The 18,801-nt window shown below is 43.2% G+C and overlaps 2 protein-coding genes across 6 annotated transcripts in view; one reads left to right on the top strand and one right to left on the bottom strand.

The window, feature by feature from the left end:
- LOC129162178 (oocyte zinc finger protein XlCOF6) overlaps positions 1-18,801 on the bottom strand; it is an 849,318-nt gene that overhangs the window by 482,715 nt on the left and 347,802 nt on the right. The gene's annotated exons all lie outside the window — the stretch shown is intronic.
- On the top strand, positions 1,573-18,003 carry LOC107372880 (gastrula zinc finger protein XlCGF57.1). 5 transcript variants are annotated; one of them, XM_070548617.1, is made up of 8 exons: positions 1,573-1,830; positions 6,146-6,422; positions 6,494-6,609; positions 8,203-8,341; positions 9,159-9,243; positions 9,458-12,040; positions 12,162-12,312; positions 13,111-18,003. In XM_070548617.1, the coding sequence occupies exons 5-6, from the start codon at positions 9,234-9,236 to the stop codon at positions 10,873-10,875; spliced, it is 1,428 nt and encodes a 475-aa protein (XP_070404718.1). In that variant the 5' UTR covers positions 1,573-1,830; positions 6,146-6,422; positions 6,494-6,609; positions 8,203-8,341; positions 9,159-9,233; the 3' UTR covers positions 10,876-12,040; positions 12,162-12,312; positions 13,111-18,003. The 5 variants fall into 5 exon arrangements, with proteins under 5 accessions (XP_070404718.1, XP_054594344.2, XP_070404719.1 ...); XM_054738369.2 differs by lacking the exon at positions 8,203-8,341; XM_070548618.1 differs by having other exon boundaries at positions 6,146-6,609.

The following is an 18,801-nucleotide window of genomic DNA, read 5'->3' as shown; positions in this document are numbered from 1 at the left end:
TTTGGCAAAGAAGGTGCCCTCGATGTCAATGGGGGAGCTGCTTGCCGCTGATAGGTTTAGGACCACCGGGTGGAGGGTGCTGCGTACAAAACCGCATGCCAGAAACTCCTCCAGGGACCACAGGTCTGACTGAGCCCCCGTGTCTGCAATGGCGGACACGGTGGCCTCTGCAGCCGGGCATCTGGCACCGGCTCCACTAGTGAACCTCACCTTATCATCTACCTAGATGGAAACGGGCACTCGTGGGTGGTCCCTGAGCTTTGCGCGCCGCCATTCACCCTTGGAGAAGATTTGATGGCCGAGCATGATCGGCGTGGGCCCATCACTGTAGCTATGTGTCCCCAAGGTGCGGGGTCGGTGCCTGTCTCTGTGGCGCCCATTAGAGCAGACGCCCGGCATGATGGATGAGACCTGTCTTTTACGCCGTCGGGAAAGTCGCAGAACGTGCTAGAAGTCCGGCATTCAATGCAGCATTCAATGACTAGAAAAAAACGTAGTTTTTTTCGGCGCTCTAAAAGACTACATGAAGACGGCGTGCAATACGGTGTTCTGAAGGGATTTCCACCATCACTGGACGCCGCATGGAACGCTGAATGGCGCATTTTACGCCGTTCGGTGTTTGACTTTGCCGACGGCGTAAGAGACGGCGTTTTATTTTTTAATGATGCTGGCCACTCCCATAGGTTTTCTCAGCCACTTATTTTAAACTTTGATCGCCCAATCCAAGAAGAGAAAATACGGACAGTACTAGTTCATCCTAGATGCAATTTCCTGGGTTTTCCTGCTATTTATGCTTAAATTCACCAACATCACCTCATCTATAGTACTAATTGTTGCATTGTGGCTCATTTTAAACATAATTGTATTTCTGCTGCTTGCATTGATATGAATAAAATGAAGACACTGACACGGACTGGTGTGATGTTTTGAATCCGACTTGATGGATGTATTCACCACTAGGGGGCACCCAGACGTAAGCCACAAGCCGGGGGGGTGGGGGTGGGGGGTGGGGGTGGGATTTTTCAAAGTATGTTTTTATTTGTTAGGAATGTAAAATGACTTTCATCATATTTAAATTTTCTGATTATATGTAAAAGTAAATAAAAACGAATACAATATCTGATGGAATGAACCTGTTATTTACATAGATGATACTTTCAGAAATTCAAGATACAACATTGTTTCATTGCACAGGTGTACAACAAAATTATCTTTGCGCTCACTAAAGACAGCTCAAAAGGCTGTAGTAACATATGAGGACAATTTAAAACAGGACTGAGAGCCCTTGAGCCGGATTCCCTGTGGTCTGTATTTTTTAAATAACATCCCAGATAACAAGCTTACATTGAAACAATATTGACTTTCCATCTGAATCATTTTCGTTGACATTGTAATACTGATGCAAACTAGTTGTTGAATCAACATCGATAAACTGATAATGAAACCATGTCTGTGTAGCTGAAAAATTTGTAGCTGTAACTTTCAAGGACTAGAAAAAACGCCGTTTTTTACGGCGTTTTAGACGGCGTTAAATATTCTAACGTGTTCAAAAGTGGGCGATTAGTGACCCGAACAGCTTGCCATAGCAGGGCTTCGGGGTTGTGAGGCTGGGTCGGCAGAGAGGAGCAGGAAGTGGGAGCTGAGTGGGAGGAGGGACGGAGGGAGCTAGCCGCTGAGTAGCAACGGCTAGTGACGGAGTGATGAGTGACTGGAACGGGAAGAAGAAGAGAAGTGGAGAAGCTGGGGCCTCGAGGAGTTGACCTGGAAACGGACTTGAATAACTGGTCAGGAGCTCCTGGCACCAGGGATCGATGAGCGAGCTTGTGAATGGTGAGTGAGTCTTTCACCAACCTGCGTAGGCCTCCAGCCCCATGGTCCTCCTGCTTTTGTTGTGTTAACACACTAGTAACCAGCCTCATCAGCTGTTCCTCTGCTCACGAGCAGCGAGTCTCCTCATCATCTACCTGCACAGGTCCTTCTCACACCAGACATGACTCGCTCAGCCAGGTCACCTTCAGTCAGAGATAACTTTAGACTTTTATCTCTCTAGATGCATCGGACACACACACACACACACACACACAATAGTGTTTCTATGGTTACATTGTGATTTCTTAGTAAATATTCTATTAGGTGAGAGATAAACTTTATAGTATTTATCCTAGTGGATCTATAATTAAACGGGTAAACTAGTAGTAGCACATCCAACGTCAAAGAGAGTAAAAAGTTATTATCAGGAGAGGTAGAATGTTTAAGTGGTTAGCAGCAGTGTGCTAGACGATGGCCCCCTCCATGAGGCCACCACAGCTCAGCAGAACATCGTTGTAGCTTCTTCTGGGGAGAAAACCACTTAGAGAGAAAATAAAGTTAACAGCTGAAATAGCAGGAAATAAAACAGTTAAAAAGCAGATTGTAGAAGAAAGATAGATATATTATTATATCTATATATGCACATGTCTGTAATAAATGATGTCTTGTTATGAGTCACATCTATATATGCACATGTATAATACATGGTAACTTATTGTTACAGTCACATCTAGGGCTGCAACAACGAATCGATAAATTCTATGAAAATCGATTACTAAAAGCGTTGGCAACGAATTGCGTCATCGATTCGTTGTGTTGCACAACTCTTCCAAAAGCGCCCTCCCGCCCGCCGTTGCGCGCAGACCGGAGAGCCGGCAGGTGTTTGGAAGAGGAACATGGCAGAAGCAGCGAGACCCAAAAAAGTAAAAACTTCTAAAGTTTGGGAGCATTTTCAGTTAAATCAGGCGAAGACATTCGTTACCTGCAACGCTTGTAGGTCAGACTAGGCATGGCACGGGGATACTACGGTGATGATGCAGCATCTTAAACGCAAGCATGTCAGAATCATCAGCGAGGAGGGAGAGAGCTCGGTGTCCGGGTAAGTTAAAAACTTTTCAAAAGTGATTCACCCAAGCCCCGGATTATTACACAGGCTAGACATGCCCTAAGCTTGTTTTAAAAAGTCTATAAAATTGTAAGCGCAACGCTATTAGATAGTGTGGGGGGGGGGGGGGGTTGGGGCGCTACTGCGAACCGGTTCTGCCGTCACATTCCTGCAGAAACTGGTGGATCACACCGGGGCCAGACTACTAACATGTGGTTTTACAACCACAATGTCCTCAGAAGCAAAAACGCTTTTAAAAGGGAGGGAGGAGTCCTAACTGTTGCTGCAGGCGTGTTGTGTGAGAGTGCAGTTATATACTGGTTAATATATTTTTGGGTTCAGTTGCTTTCGTGTGGCCTAATGTGAGTCTATTTGGGATCATTGGAATGATCAGCAGCATTTCTTGATGTGACTTTATGGCGGTTGCCCAGGGCATCATCACAAGGAGGATGGCATTCATTTACTTTTGTTTTATTTGGTATTTTTTCAGTCAGTTTTGGAAATAGTGATTAATTTTGATTAATTCACGGCCTATGTTTAATTACATTTAAAAATTAGTTGTTTGACATCCCCAATTATAATAAATGTCTACAGATGAGATCAAACAAAACAGATGAGAATTACCCTTAAAGAGCAAGTCACCCCCAAATCAACTTTTTTTTGCTGATAAACTAAATAAACGAGTGTCTAATCGTGCTGCAGACACGTGTCGTCAATAATTTGGCACTTCAGTGCATCTTAGTTCAAATTTGAATATTCTGCCTAAAACTGGCAGCGTTGTGCCGTTGTCAGATAAAAACTCTGCACTGTATTTTAATTTAAATCTGCCACCGCTATTGGCTACGAAGTATGCTATGATGTTAACTGGTACATTATGATGTCACAATGCTGCCGTGAGCCTGAGTGTGTGTGTATTTGTTAGCAGAAACACCCTCTCGGTCTGCCAGGCAACAGCATGTGTTGCATTTTTCAAACATGAAGTGGGAGTGGAGTTAGACTCTGGTAGGGGTTGACTTGCTCTTTAAGCTGTTTAACTTGGACCAAGCATTTTAGGTCACAAATAGGTGTAGCTTAGGGTCTCTGTCTATACACCTTATAAGACAATTTAGGTGATGGCATGTTGTTTTTCTGCTATTGAACTGTTTTCTAATAATGTTGTGTTTAATAAAGTGAAGGAAGGAGAGAAATAACGTTTCCCTAGCAGTTTTTAAAAATGTCCCCATGTAATCCGATTAATCGATTAATCGTGTCGAGACCCCATCCGATTCATCAATTATCTAAATAATCCTTTGTTGCAGCCCTAGTCACATCTATATCTGCACATCTCTATAATATATAATTACAGTCACATCTATATCTGTACATCTCTATAATATATTATTACAGTCACATCTATATCTGTACATCTCTATAATATATTATTACAGTCACATCTATATCTGTACATGTCTATAATATATTATTACAGTCATATCTATATATGCTCATGTCTATAATATATGATAACTTATTATTACAGTCACATCTATATCTGCACATGTCTATAATATATTATTACAGTCACATCTATATCTGCACATGTCTATAATATATTATTACAGTCACATCTATAATCTATATTTAGATAACAGCCAGTATTTATAACACAAATCATTTAGACACGTTTCATGGTGTAAACTTCACTTACAGCACCTCTTGTGCTGAAGTCCTGTTGGTGAGGCTAACCTCCTGGGGTCATCAGGTCATCTAAAGGCTCCAGAGATCCTTCACCTTCATTTAGAGGAACCATCATAGAAAGTAGGAAGTGCCCTGTTCCCAGCCATCCGGGTTTTAATAGAGTCTAAGCAGGAGTGGAACAGCTGCAGCTTTCTCATGGGACTTAAAGAGAGATGTACAGTTGGATGTCATCTGCATAAAGATGGTAGGAGATTCCTTTAAAGGAGTGTGTTAATGTGCTGAAGAGGAAGTAGATAGAGGAGGAAGAGCAGAGGCCCCAGCACAGAACCTTATGGGACACCATGGGTGAGGGAAGTGGTGGAGGACCTAAACTTGGAGACGGCCACAGAAAAGGAGCGCTCAGAAAGATAAGAGAACCACTCCAGAGCAGATCCTGATAGGCCTACCCAGTATCTGAGCCTCTCCAGTAGCAGGTGATGGTCAACAGTGTCAAAGGCTGCAGTCAGGTCCAGCAGGACCAGAACAGAACAGTCCCCTGCATCACTGTGGGTCAGAAGGTCATTAGAGACCCTAAGACGAGCGGTTTCAGAATACATGTAACGACCGCTTAGAAACGGAGGAAGCTAGTGGCTAGCCGCTATAATTGATTATGGTGTGCTTCTTCAAAGATTCATAAAAATGTATGTCTGCCTCTTAATGCATCGATTATTAGATTAATTTCCTCAGCTCTATCTAGCACCCCAACTAAAAAAGCCAACACACCTCCTAAACTTGCTCTGATGGGTTTGTTGGTCTGTCTGCCATTCTGGCAGAAGAAGACTAGCAAATGGTGTGACTCGGCTGAGAAAAGATGTGTGTCCATTGACACGCTTCCAGAAAAAATGGCAAGGTGATAGAACACAAGTAGGCGGTTCTATGACCTCCGAGGTTTGTTAGACCGTTATCATTTATAATCCTTAACGATATTGCCATGGCCTTACTGACTGCTAATGTAAAAAAACGCGTACACTTAAACCCCCTTCCTCCACTCGGCCACTCTGACCTGACTCTCATTCATCTGATCCCCGACTGCACACCCAGGGTGATTAAGGAGCCTTCTCAGAAAAAAAAACCTGAAAGTATGGTCTGAAGAACCCAGAACTGATTATGTGAGTTTCTGTGTAGAGAACACTGTCCAAATACAACGGTTGAGGTGTTTCTCGAATAGTAACCCCTGGTTGACTCGTGAGCTGAAATCGCTGCTGAACAGTCAGAAAAAAGCTTATGGCTGGTAGGTGTAATGTCTCTTGAATTAATCAAGACGTTTCATGTTCTTTGCAAAAGATCTTTATTTCTCCTCTTCACCAGCTGTCTTTCATCTCATCAACACCCTCCTCTACTCTTAAATAGATCTTTCTAATACCGCCCCCTTGCGGGCAGAGCCATAACAGTTATCACTACACCCCCCCCCCCCCACACACACACACACACACACATTCTTTTCTTTTTTTCATGCACTATTAAAGATTCAATCTATCTGGAGGCTTAATGACACATGTTGTCCTGAGCCCACAGGATACAGGCTCATACTCAGATGTGGCTCCCTCTGCTGACGGGACACTGTCCTGCACAGCCATCCTTGCTGACAAACCAGGCCGTGCAGTAGGCTCAACAAGAGAAGAACAATCTTCAAAGTCCTTTCCCTGAAGAATCTTTTGAGTCTTCAACAAGTCACGACGGTTGCGCCTCAACGTCTGGCCATCTTCGGACCTGACCACATAGGATCTAGGGACCAACTTCCCCAAAAACAGCAGCTCTCCTACTCCAAAGATTGGAATCCTCAACTCTCACGGTATCATTCTGGACCAGCGGCTCCAGGCATCTGGTTGACCTGTCATAATTCCTCTTCTGTCTCATCTGCAGATATTTTCTTCTTAACCCCAGATCCTGGGGTACCCCATGAGGGACTTTGAATGGGAGAGTGGTCCTCAATCTTCATCCCATCAGAAGCTCAGCAGGGGACACACCATGTTCAAGGGGTGAGGCTCTATAACTCAACAGATTCAAATGGGGGTCAGTATGGCTGTCTTTCGCCTTCCTGAGAAGATGTTTCTCGATCTGGACCTTTTCAGCTTTCCCATTGGACTGAGGAAACAGTGGGCTCGAGGTGTAGGAAGTCATAATCCACAGCAAACTTATGAAACTCTTGGCAGTTGTAGCACAGTCCATTGTCACTGTAAACAACATGAGGGATCCCCTGTCAGGCAAAAATTGATTTCAAATGTGAAATCACAGTAACAGCAGAAATACTGGGGAGGACCACTACCTCTGGATAATTGGAATAATAGTCAATCACTAATAAGTAATGTCTTCCATCCAAGTGGAACAAATCAGTCCCCACCTTTTGCCAAGGTTCCTCAGGAAGATCAGTGAGCACCATTGGCTCTTTAGATCTTTAGATTGTGTCATGTGATACTTCAGACGGGTCCCACATCCTGAAACCATTCTGTCAATATCAGCGTTAATCCCTGGCCAATAAACTGCTGACCTTGCTCGTCTTTTACACTTTTCCCGGCCAAGATGTCCTTCATGCAGCCTCTTCAGAATCTCAGGTTTCATAGACGTTGGAATTATTATTCTATGTCCTCTGAGTAGAAGTCCATCAACAACACTCAGTTCTGCTCGGATGTTTAAGTACTGCTGACATTCCCCCTTTTGGCCATTCATCCTGCAGTTTACTCATAACTCTCTGGAGGATTTCATCCCTGGCAGTTTCATCAGCAATCTGTCTTGATTTCCTGTCTGTCACAGGAAGGGACTCTTTAATCGTATCGACATGGACCTCCACCTCTGATTGAATGGAACCTACATCCTGGGCACCATGCAGTGGAACAGCCCTTGACAGAGCATCAGTAAAAACAATCTGTTTCCCTGGCGTGTAGATGAGCTCAAAATCATAACTGAGAAGCTTCATCATGAGCCTTTGAAGGCGGGGTGACATGTCACTAAGATTCTTTTTTACAATGGATACCAAAGGCTTGTGATCCGTTTCAGCCAATAACCTGGGGAGACCATACACAAGTCCCAAGCACCCCTTTTCTATTTGTGCGTAACGACATTCAGTTGCAGTCATCGCTCGTGATGCATAAGCAACTGGTCTCCAGCTATCCCCGTCATGCGGCAGGAGTACGGCTCCAATCCCATTGGTCGACGCTTCTGTGGAAATCTTTGTCTGTCTCTGGGGATCATAAAACATCAGGACTGGTTCAAAAGTAAGGATGTGTTTAAGTTGCTTCCATTCATCATCATGGTCACCAGTCCACTTGAACTCCTGTTTCTCAGCAGCAACTGTCTCAGGTGCAAAGTTTTCGAAGACAGATTGGGAACGAACTTTCCAATAAAGTTAATCATTCCAAGGGCTCGGAGTACCGCTTTTTCATCTTCAGGACGAGGCATCTCCAGTGTTGCTTTACTTTTACTGTCATCTGGCTTGGCACCTGCCCCAAACAGTTGGTCCCCTAGGAAAACTACTTCTCTGACAACAAACTGGCATTTCGCTCTATACAGTTTCAGCCCATTTGCCTGGATTCTCTGTAGTACTCTAACGAGTCTCTCATTACGTTGCTCCACAGTCGCTCCCCAGATGACGATATCGTCCACATACACCCGTACCCCGTCGAGCCCTTCAATGATGTACTCCATAGTTCAATGAAATACTTCAGGAGCTGATGTAATTCCAAATGGCATCCTCAGAAACTGATACCGCCCAAAGTGAGTATTAAAAGTACAATATTTAGTGCTCTCATCATCCAACTTACAGTTTTTTTTCAATCGCTAACAAGCTCTCACCCAAACGTCAGATACTTGTTCGAAACTCTTAACACAGATTCACTCCTACAAAGCACGATTGGCCAAATGGAAAATGTTCTTCTCAAAAACACGTTTTGATGAACATAAACTAACTCTTCATTTCAAAATAGAACATATCTTTCTCTGCACACACTACCTTTACCCAAACACTGGACATCTGACTCAATGTGAACTTATTCTGTCAAAAACTCGAACTTGTTTTCACTTCACAAGATACAGTCAATCAAAGTACACCAGGTTTCAAAATACTGGCGATTGTTGACATTACAAAAACCACATACTTTTATGCTTCAGTTTTAGAAGTATTTGCATGCGAAACATGCAATCCACGATCTCGGTTGTGAACTGTATGTCCACATATGATGTGCACATTTCAAAGCATTCCAGTAAAAAGCTAACCCTAACCAGATTCAGCAATGTTGATTAATATATAGGTGAAAATTGACCCTTTTGGTATGTTACAGTAACATCTTCTATGGTGGAAGTACTAAACGAAAACTACCACTTCTAGTGTGGGGAAATGACTTCTAAACCAGTTAAAAACTCAAATGCTATCTGTAGCACTTTTCAAACAAGCCTAATGTTAAAACAGCAGCAGATGCTCTCCAGGGACTGGATGTGTCCTCAGCTGATCAGAACCAAAGCGTTGGATCTTTAATCTCCTGCGTTGTTCTGAAGCAGCATCTTAATCAGCTCTCCTGCTTTGTTTCTATTGCAGCTGTTAGCTAAACACGGCTAAAGAAAACCTGCTACCACTTCAGGATCATCCATCAGCTGGGACTGCTTCATCAGCATGGACACAGGTACTGGTGTGTGTGTGTGTGTGTGTGTGTGTGTGTGTGTGTGTGTGTGTGTGTGTGTGTGTGTGTGTGTGTGTGTGTGTGTGTGTGTGTGTGTGTGTGTGTGTGTGTGTTCGACTGATGTTGGTTCTCACCTTCAGCCATGACCTGTTTGTTTGTCTTTACAACTGTTTTATGTGTGGATTTAATGTTTCATGTGCTTCTGTGTTTCCTACAGATGTTCAGCAGCTGGTGCTGGTTAAAGAAGAAGCTCCTGGTGAGGACCAGCAGGACGCAGAACACCTCCACATAAATGAGGAACAGGAGGAACTCTGGACCAGTCTGGAGGGAGAGCAGCTCCATCTGAAGGAGGAGACTGATGCTGGCAGGTTTCCAGTCACTGTAGTTACTGTAAAGAGTGAGGATGATGAAGAGAAACCTCTGATCTCACAGCTTCATCAGCAGCAGATAGAAGACAGAGATGTTCCAACCATTAGCTTAGCTGGTGGAGGAGCAGAAACTAGCAGGAACTCTGATCTGAACCCTCATGAACATGCATCTGATTCTTCAGAGACTGAAGTTAGTGGAGATGATGAAGAGGATGATGTGAATCTAGACTCTGTGCTGCCAGACTCTGGGTCTAAAACTGGAGTTGGAGACGATTACTGGAATGAGAGCAGGTCTTCTGAGTCAGATGTTAGGATTGTGAACAAATCCTTTAGCTGTGCTGAGTGTGGTAAACAGTTTCTCCACAAGAGGTCTCTCCAGAAACACGTGAGAGTCGCAGGTCACTCAGCAGTAAGGTCTTCAGGCTGTTTGCTTACTAAGAAATATGTTAGAGTGAAGCAACGTGTAGACTCATGCCGGAGAGTCCAGAAAGAACTAAAACCATTTAGTTGTGACGTCTGTGGTAAAGTATTTATGGGAAAATATAGTTTACACAGACATATGAGAGTCCACACAGGAGAGAAAGCATTTGTCTGTGAGCTCTGTGGAAAGAGATTTAGCCAAAAGACACATTTAAACACTCACATGAGAGTCCACACAGGACAGAAGCCTTTTGTCTGTGAGCTCTGTGAACAAAGATTTAACCAAAAGATGCATTTAAACAGTCACATGAGAGTCCACACAGCACAGAAGCCTTTTGTCTGTGAGCTCTGTGGACAAAGATTTAGTCAGAAGACAAGTTTAAAGAGACACATGATTGTCCACACAGGACAGAAGCCTTTTGCTTGTGAATTCTGTGGACAAAGATTTTGTCGAAAGACAAGTTTAGAGAGTCATTTGAGAGTCCATTCAGGGCAGAAGCCTTTTGTCTGTGAGCTCTGCATACGAAGATTTAGTGAAGTGGCACATTTAAACCGTCACATGAAAGTCCACACAGGACACAAACCTTTTGCCTGTGACCTCTGTGAAGAGAGATTTAGTGAAAAGACACGTTTAATCAGTCACATGAAAGTCCACACAGGACAGAAACCTTTTGCCTGTGAGCTCTGTGGACAAGGATTTAGTCATAAAACAAGTTTAAACAGACACATGAAATTCCATACAGGAGAGAAACATTTTGCCTGTGAGCTGTGTGGACAAAGATTTAGTCGGAGGGCACATTTAAACAGACACGAGTGTCTACACAGGACACAAAGAACTCCTGCATAGGTGTGGTTAGTCGTTAGTCTTTTTCTGGAAAAAAAATGTGCTCTTCAAATTTGAGGTAGGCATGTTGACGCATATTGGCTTTTTAAAAAAAATGAATACGAATAAATGAGCAGTCAATGCGTTGCTTCAGGCCGACCTCTCCTAGAGTTACCACACAGTCTAATCTGGTGTGCTTCCTCCAATTTTTTCTCTGGCACCATCTGCCCACCCCTATGAAACTTATTGGAGGTGCCACTGACACCATCGTATGCAAGACATGGGTTTCGTTGATCTCATTCTTTGGGTGTTTCTCAGTGTAAAGGCGCCTTGACTTGCAAGGCGATGTCTTGTGAGGCCAGGCATCTTGCTTATGAGGACACTGTTCTTCCTTGGTCAAAGAAAACGGTTAAACGGAACAGACTTGTATCACGTGACCGCGGCTTCCACGGCGGTCACATAACGTCGTGACACGGGAGATAACGTTATATTTTATACGTACTAGTTTCAATATAAATATATGTAGGGTTTCGGAAATTGAGTGCTTTAAGAGCTCAATAAATATATTACCTCTACTCATGACCAATAAGCTGTGAGACTCTTATTTAAATATAGAATATCAACCCTGCTTGGTCTTTACGGTGTTTTATCAGAAGATCTGGGATTCTTTCTTCATTGAGGAATTGTACACCTTCGTTTTGATTCAGAAAAGAGTCAGGCTTATAAAAGTAAGAATTTATTTTACAAACAACATAGGGACCTATGTGTCAATGAGATGTTGGTCAGAACTTCCTTATCTAGGAGAGCTGAGTTCTGGATGTAAAAGTATTAGGTTTGCGTTAAGCTATGGAGTTGGTTGTTACCAAAACACATCAGACGCTATCTGTCGTGTCTACATACCCACTCGAAGAACCTCGTGATGGATCCGGAATATCGAAGTCCTCTGACTTCCAGGCACCGAGGCCCGTAGAAGAAACTGTGGCCCCACTAAACCGGTCTTAGAGTTGTCTTCAGGTCACAACAGACGGATGGTACCGCACTCTTGTGGAGTGTCAGAAGAAAAGTCACCAACTCTCTCAGTGATCGCACCCCTGCGTGCTCTGCTGCTGAAGGAGACGACCAGCCTCCCAGAAGACTCCAAAGTTGTTAAGGATATGAAGAATGAGATCAAGAAAAACCTGAGCACAAGGTAGGCCTATTTTGTGTGTGTGAGAGAGAAAATAGGTTATGTTGTGTATTTAATTAAACAATTCAAGAAAATATTATCTCCCTAATTGCATAGATTTAAATGTGTGACATTTATATTTCAGGTATGTGAACCAGACGGCCATGCTGCATGCCGCCTCAGCTGTTGATCCACGCTTCAAAGCCCTGCCATTTCTGGGTGAGGAGGAGCGAGAGCACACCTTCTCCAGGCTCCAGGCTGAGGCGGTGGGTGGGATGGAGGAAGAAGCATCTAATGTAAGTAATAAGAAGCCTTGTGAAAAAAAAATCCACGCAAATACTACCATGTAATTGATCTCTCTCTCACACACACACACACACACACACACACACACACACACACACACACACACACACACACACACACATTTTGGTGAAGTCTGATCTGAATTAGTTGAAAGCTAATTTTGCCTATTTTCTGAAATCATCCTATTAAACCTGGTTTTCACAACATGTTATTGGTTTTATTCTTATTTGTATATTTTTCATTTTAGTTTTCATTTATTCTTTCATATTTGCTTAGTAGTAGTACCTTAGTTGAGTGTTACTAGGTTAGTGAGTTTGTTGATAGAAGTATATTATTTGTTAAACTCTTACCTATCAGGGAGAAGTTGTTTGTGTTTATTCCAATTATAAATGTGCAGTTTCTTACTGTTCAGATACATATTTTTAAATATTTAAATATTTTATCATATTTTAAATCTCAGCCTGAGCAGGCAGGTATTCATAGATGATAGAATATACTCCGATTAATCACACAGTGGGGAAGTTAATTCGCTACAGCAGCACGTATCCTTGGAGAAAACGAGAAATAATAAGATTACACTCAAATACACAAGGCAGTAAGCTATTGTAACCTTCAAAAATACACAACTCTAAGAACCAAGACTGAACACTTTTCCTGATATCCAAGTGGTTGTCTGACTTGATAGTTTAGATCAAAATGACAGATTTATGTTATGTTAAGTTATTCAGAGCCAAACCGAAGCCTATTGTTGCACGACGACACACATAAGTATTTCTTCTCTCACGCAGCAAGATGAAGTTGATGAAATGGAGGAAGAGGAGGAAAACAACCCCCCTGCACCTAACCCCAAGCAATCCAGTGCTTTGGAGTCTCTCCTTGGGGAAGCCTACATACCTAGAGAGGAGAGGGGACATGCAAAGAAAACTCTTGCAGAGGTGGCAGAAGATGAGATCAAGAGGTACAGGGCGAGGAGACCTGCAGGACAATCCTCTGCTCTGGTGGAGAGAGAATGAAAAAGAGTATCCTCGTTTGGCTCGCATGGCTAAGCGATATCTCTGTGTCCCTGGGACCAGCGTCGCGTCTGAGAGGGTTTTTTCAACTGCAGGTGTAGGGATGGGTACCGAATTCGGTACTTTTTAAGGTACCGACCGAATTCCATAGTACCGACCGAGCACCAATTCACGTCATTTCAAACGGTGCCTCGTTTCGGTACCCGTCCTTCATAACGAGAACTTGCCTAGACAGCTGTGCATGCACAAGAGCGTTATGTCGGTCGCTGTGAGCGAGATGTAAACAGAGCAGCATGGTAGAAAGAACGCATGCTAACGCTTGGGTCCACTTCACTAAATGTGATGGGTAACTGGGTGATGATGAAACCAGCGACAACGATCTAAGTGAGACATCCTCATCTAAATCTGCTCCGGTAGGTAAATAAAATTAGCTTGATATGTTAGCTTCCGTTTCGCTAATGGTGCGTTCACTTTCTCCTCGGAACTCCGAATTTCCGACTGGAAGAACATGAACGCGCTCTAAAGTTTGGCTTCACTTTACTAAATGCGACGGGTGATTGGGTGAAGATGAAACCAGTGACAACGATCTAAGTGTGAGGCATCATCGTTTTAATCTGCTCCAGCAGCTAAATAAACTGTTTAAGATAACGTTAGCTTGATATGTTAGCTTCCATTGCCACCGTTATTGTCATCTAATGGTGCGTTCGCTTTCTCCTCGGAAATTCTAACTTCCCAGTAGGAAAAATCAAATGAAAAAGGACGGCAAAAGGAATGAAGATACACAGTAAATTTAGTTCACAGTAAAGATGTTTGCTTCAGTTTAATTATCAGCTTATAAAACTACAAGGACGATGTTAAAATACAAACAGTTGTATGTTATTTATTGTGATATTTATCAAATATTGTTATATATTGAGAAAAAATATATATTTAATTATAAAAGAGAATTAAAATAATAAACACTAGAAAGTATCGAAAATTGGTACCGTTAAGTACCGGTATCGATTCGTAGGTACCGGGAATTAGTACCGGATCGATTCAAATGTCAAAGGTACCCATCCCTATGCAGGTGATATAGTCACTGCAAAAAGAAGCTGTCTCACCCCTGGTCATGTGAATCAGCTACTTTTCCTGCAGAAGAATCTTACCGTTCCCAAGTGATGTTCATAAGAGGACAGTTTACACAGTCTGTCTTTAGTCAAGTTTAAGTTCCTGTTCAGTGTTGTTGGTACATTAATATGGAATGCCTTTCAGTTTTTACTTTTCACAAGTTTACATTTTTGTACTTAAAGGGCATTTGAATGTTTCTGGATACTTGAAGTGTTTAAGTTTTTGCACAAGACTGTGAAACAGTTGTTTAAAATTCTGTACCTTTTAATTTCTATTTGCATAAAGTAAAACGAAAGCCGTTAATTTTAAGCTTTCTGCTTCTGTTTACATTGGCACTGGCAAATAATATCTTTTTTCATATGGTTAAACTTATCTGAATAAAAATGGCATTTGCTTTCAATAGCCAATATTTCATTAATTTATCATTGAATGTCAATATTATCAATATACTGCACACCTGTGCAGTCATGGAATTAAGGTAACTGCAAAAATGTTTTTAAATTGATGACCTGAATTGAATCGATATCGGATCGGAATCGAGCGGATTACATAGTGATAATCAATTCTAAATCTCAAGAATCGGAATCGAATCGATTCTGGAAATTTGAATCGATACCCAGCACTAGTGATACACAGGAACTAGCGCCCTCTTTAGTTCTGGAAAGTGATGACACCTTTTCTATATATGGTATGGTGGTGCCGAGCGCCCCGCCCCCGTCACGGCGTCCACTTTGTTTGGAATGAGAGGAGCTGATCCATGTTCCGGGGCTCAGGCCACTAGCGGGGCTTCGGGGCTGTGAGGCTGGGTCGGCAGAGAGGAGCAGGAAGTGGGAGCTGAGTGGGAGGAGGGACGGAGGGAGCTAGCCGCCGAGTAGCAACGGCTAGTGACGGAGTGATGAGTGACTGGAACGGGAAGAAGAAGAGAACTGGAGAAGCTGGGGCCTCGAGGAGTTGACCTGGAAACTGACTTGAATAACTGGTCAGGAGCTCCTGGCACCAGGGATCGATGAGCGAGCTTCTGAATGGGCACGGGGGCCGATGTATCTGCTGACGTTGTTTGATGGGTAGGGGGGTGGGGTGCCATTCTGGCCACTAGGCTAGAACAGAACACAATTAAACTACAATCAAAACAGTTTAGATGAAAAGCCATTTTAAATATTTATAAATTAAGATACAATAATATTTGAACTTTAGTTTGGAGCATCTGGCCCTCACAGTGTCTGCTGGGAAAAACTCCCGCACTTGAACTAATTTAGTTTCTGAACGGAAAGCCACTGACTGCCAGCGTTTTTGAGTGTTTTTACTGTTTTTTGCAGAGTCACAGAACATTGTACTCCTTGATCATGTAAATGCCATAACTACCAACAGAAAGAGTAGACTCACTTCTCACTGAGGTAGAATGAGTGTTTTTCTAGTGTTATCTGTTCTTTCACAATCTGTTGTTGAAATGTGAGCTGCAGAAGCATTTCCGGTTAGCCCCTTGCTTTTTTCAGTTCATTCTCAAGGTGCAGGGGCTCGTTGTGACGCCCACCCTGTAAAAAATGCATTTGACGACTTTGAGGATGCATTGACTCCCAGACGGTTCCATGGTCTTCACCGGGTGACCGTACCAACCAAGCTGTTTGGTCAAAAAGAAATGTGTTAGAGTGAAGCAGCATGTAGACTCATGCAAGAAAGCCCAGAAAGAACTAAAATCATTTAGTTGTGATGACTGTGGAGAAACATTTAGGGAACCATCGGGTTTAAACAGTCACATGAGTGTCCACACAGGACAGAAGCCTTTTGCCTGTGAGCTCGGTGGACAAAGATTCAGCCAAAAGCAGTAACATTAAGCTGCTTTCACATCAGGCCAGCTCTACCCCACCCAGGTGTAAAATAAAATTTTCACATCTGGGTAGCCATCTTCTCAAGGTGGTCCACTTCAGACTGAATTGACCCAACACACTCACTGCCAACTAATTGGCTGGCTCAAATTCCCACCTGCCTCTGATTGGTGGTCAGAATCAACCAAGCAGGAGCTTAAACTGATAAACATTGCCTCTGACTGATGCTGTCTGTCTTCTTCTGTCTCTCTCACTGAGATGTGCTTTGTGACACAAACACACACACAGGCTTGAGCTGTCCCGTGGGAGGACACAGCAGAGCAGGATACAATATCAGCGTCAGTCTCCAAAAGACACGCGTGCGTCTCTTGCACTTGCACGCTTTAGTTTAACTTAACTCGTCCGCTGCCAGCTTTTTTCAGCGTTTTTACTGTTTTAGGATGATGCCGACGCCAAAACTACCAATACAAAGCAGAGACTCGCCTCTTAATCAGGAAGAATCCGCGTGTTTCGAGCGTTATCCATTCTTTCATAATCCGTTGTTGAATTGTGATCGGCAGAAGCTTTTCCGGTTCGCGCCTCACTTTTTTTACAGCAGCGGCCCAAAACGATCTCCTAACACACGGATGTTCTGCTTCCTGGTCACGTGACGTGTGACGCATGTGGATGAACATCGGCTTTAGAGCTGAGATGTTTGTTCTCACGGGGCGGGGGCTCGTCCGACGCCCAAACAGTGAATGGTTGGATTTAAAATGATGACTTGTCATTAATGGCAGTGAATGAGTTAAGGGAGACAGACTCCATGGACACCTCTTTGCATTTTTTGCCCCTCCCACGTGCTCAGAGATTTCCTTGTTAAAATCACTTCAATTCCTTTAGATGGTCCGGTCCGACGGCACCCAGCCCAGACAGGACCGGGCCATGCCAGATGTGGAAGCAGCGCTTGAGTACCAAAATGGACCCTTGCAGTTTTACATCCCAGATGTCAATATTGTCTTAACTGTCCATTACCCTAAATTATTGTTTTCTAAACTTTTGTACGACAAGTAAGGCGTCCTTTCCTACTGGAGACCAGTGTTCAACATAAAACCCAAAGGGTTTTGAGTGAAGGCAAATAGACTTCTTTGGTTTCTTGAAGACGCTTTGCTTTTCATCTGAGGAGCTTTGTCAATTCTGACTGGAATGTAGAAGGGGGTCCCCTTCAAGCCTAGTCTGTTCTTGTCAGCTCCTCACGGGAGAGACACACATTGAGAGACGCTTTGCCCTCAGACTTGTCCGTCTCCCGGGGAGTGTTACAAAGCAATTCCCCGCCAGCAGTAGCACTGTTCTGTGGTATCCTGTCATGTATCCCATAATGAGAGCCTAACAACTCCCGATGACTCCTCGGAGTAGGGAAGAGGGGTATTCATAGGTAGTTTCAGCTCGTTAGGCAACAATAGACAGCTACAGTGTATACGCTTGATCCTCCCATATTCCAGTCAGAACTGACAAAGCTCCGCTTCGGATTACCATGACCTGGATAACAAGAACCTTAACAAATATAATAAAAACACAAGTAATGTGGTGTACTGCATTTTCCTGATATTTGTGTACATATACTATATACTGTTGTGTATACGGTGTCTTGTCTTATTTCTTTTTTGCAAACTTGGTGAGATTATTACTCTTGCGGAGTCCTGAGCTGTGGTAACACACACATTTCCCCACTGTGGGATCAATAAAGTCTTATCTTAATATACATTTGATCCTATATTTACTTTAATAACTTATTTTATTCAACATGAAGCAGAGAGCTGCCAAAACACATTTCAAATGACAAAAAACCCACCTGTCAATAAATGATAAGTGAGCCTCAAGAGGTAGTCAGCTGAAATGGTTTTCCAACAGTCTTGAAGGACTTCTGTTTGCGGTCCTTGCTCCCACTTTACAGTGGAACGTCGACCTTTGACTGTCGGGCTTCCTTTCAGAGTTTGAAGACCCGTCTGAAGGTCCGTTATTACGTCCAGGCTTTTTCACCACCGGGTCTGCAATTTAGTCCTGATTTGAATTGTTTATCCATTGCTCTCATCTGTTTTTATTTTTATCTTCTATTGTTTTTATTGATGCGTTCAGCACCTTGGGCTTCTGCTGAAGGTTGTGGGAGGTGCTCTATAAATGAATGAATGGCTACAACTGGAAGCTCATCAAGAGAATACCAAGAGTGTGTAAAGCAGGAATCAGAGCAAAGGGCGGCTGTGTAGAAGAAAATAGAAAATTAAACACGTTTTCGGTTATTTCACCTTTTTTGGTTAAGTACGCAACTCCTCATGTGTTCATTCATAGTTTTTATGCCTTCAGTGAGAATCTCCCCATGTGAACGGTCATGAAGGTAAAGACAACACACTGGATGAGAGGGTGTGTCCACACTTTTGGCCTGGACCGGGCCACGAAGGATTACGGCAGTTCTGAAGGCAAAAGAGGGTTGAACCCGGTACTAGCGAGGTGGACCCGATAAAAGAGCCAGTGAGTGTTTATCAAGTCATGTGTCTGTGGTTAC

Source organism: Nothobranchius furzeri, chromosome 2 (genome assembly GCF_043380555.1).
Source record: "Nothobranchius furzeri strain GRZ-AD chromosome 2, NfurGRZ-RIMD1, whole genome shotgun sequence".
NCBI classification, from domain to species: Eukaryota; Metazoa; Chordata; class Actinopteri; order Cyprinodontiformes; family Nothobranchiidae; genus Nothobranchius; species Nothobranchius furzeri.
Note: the sequence above shows the minus strand (reverse complement) of the source record. Positions and strands in the feature narration are given on the sequence as shown.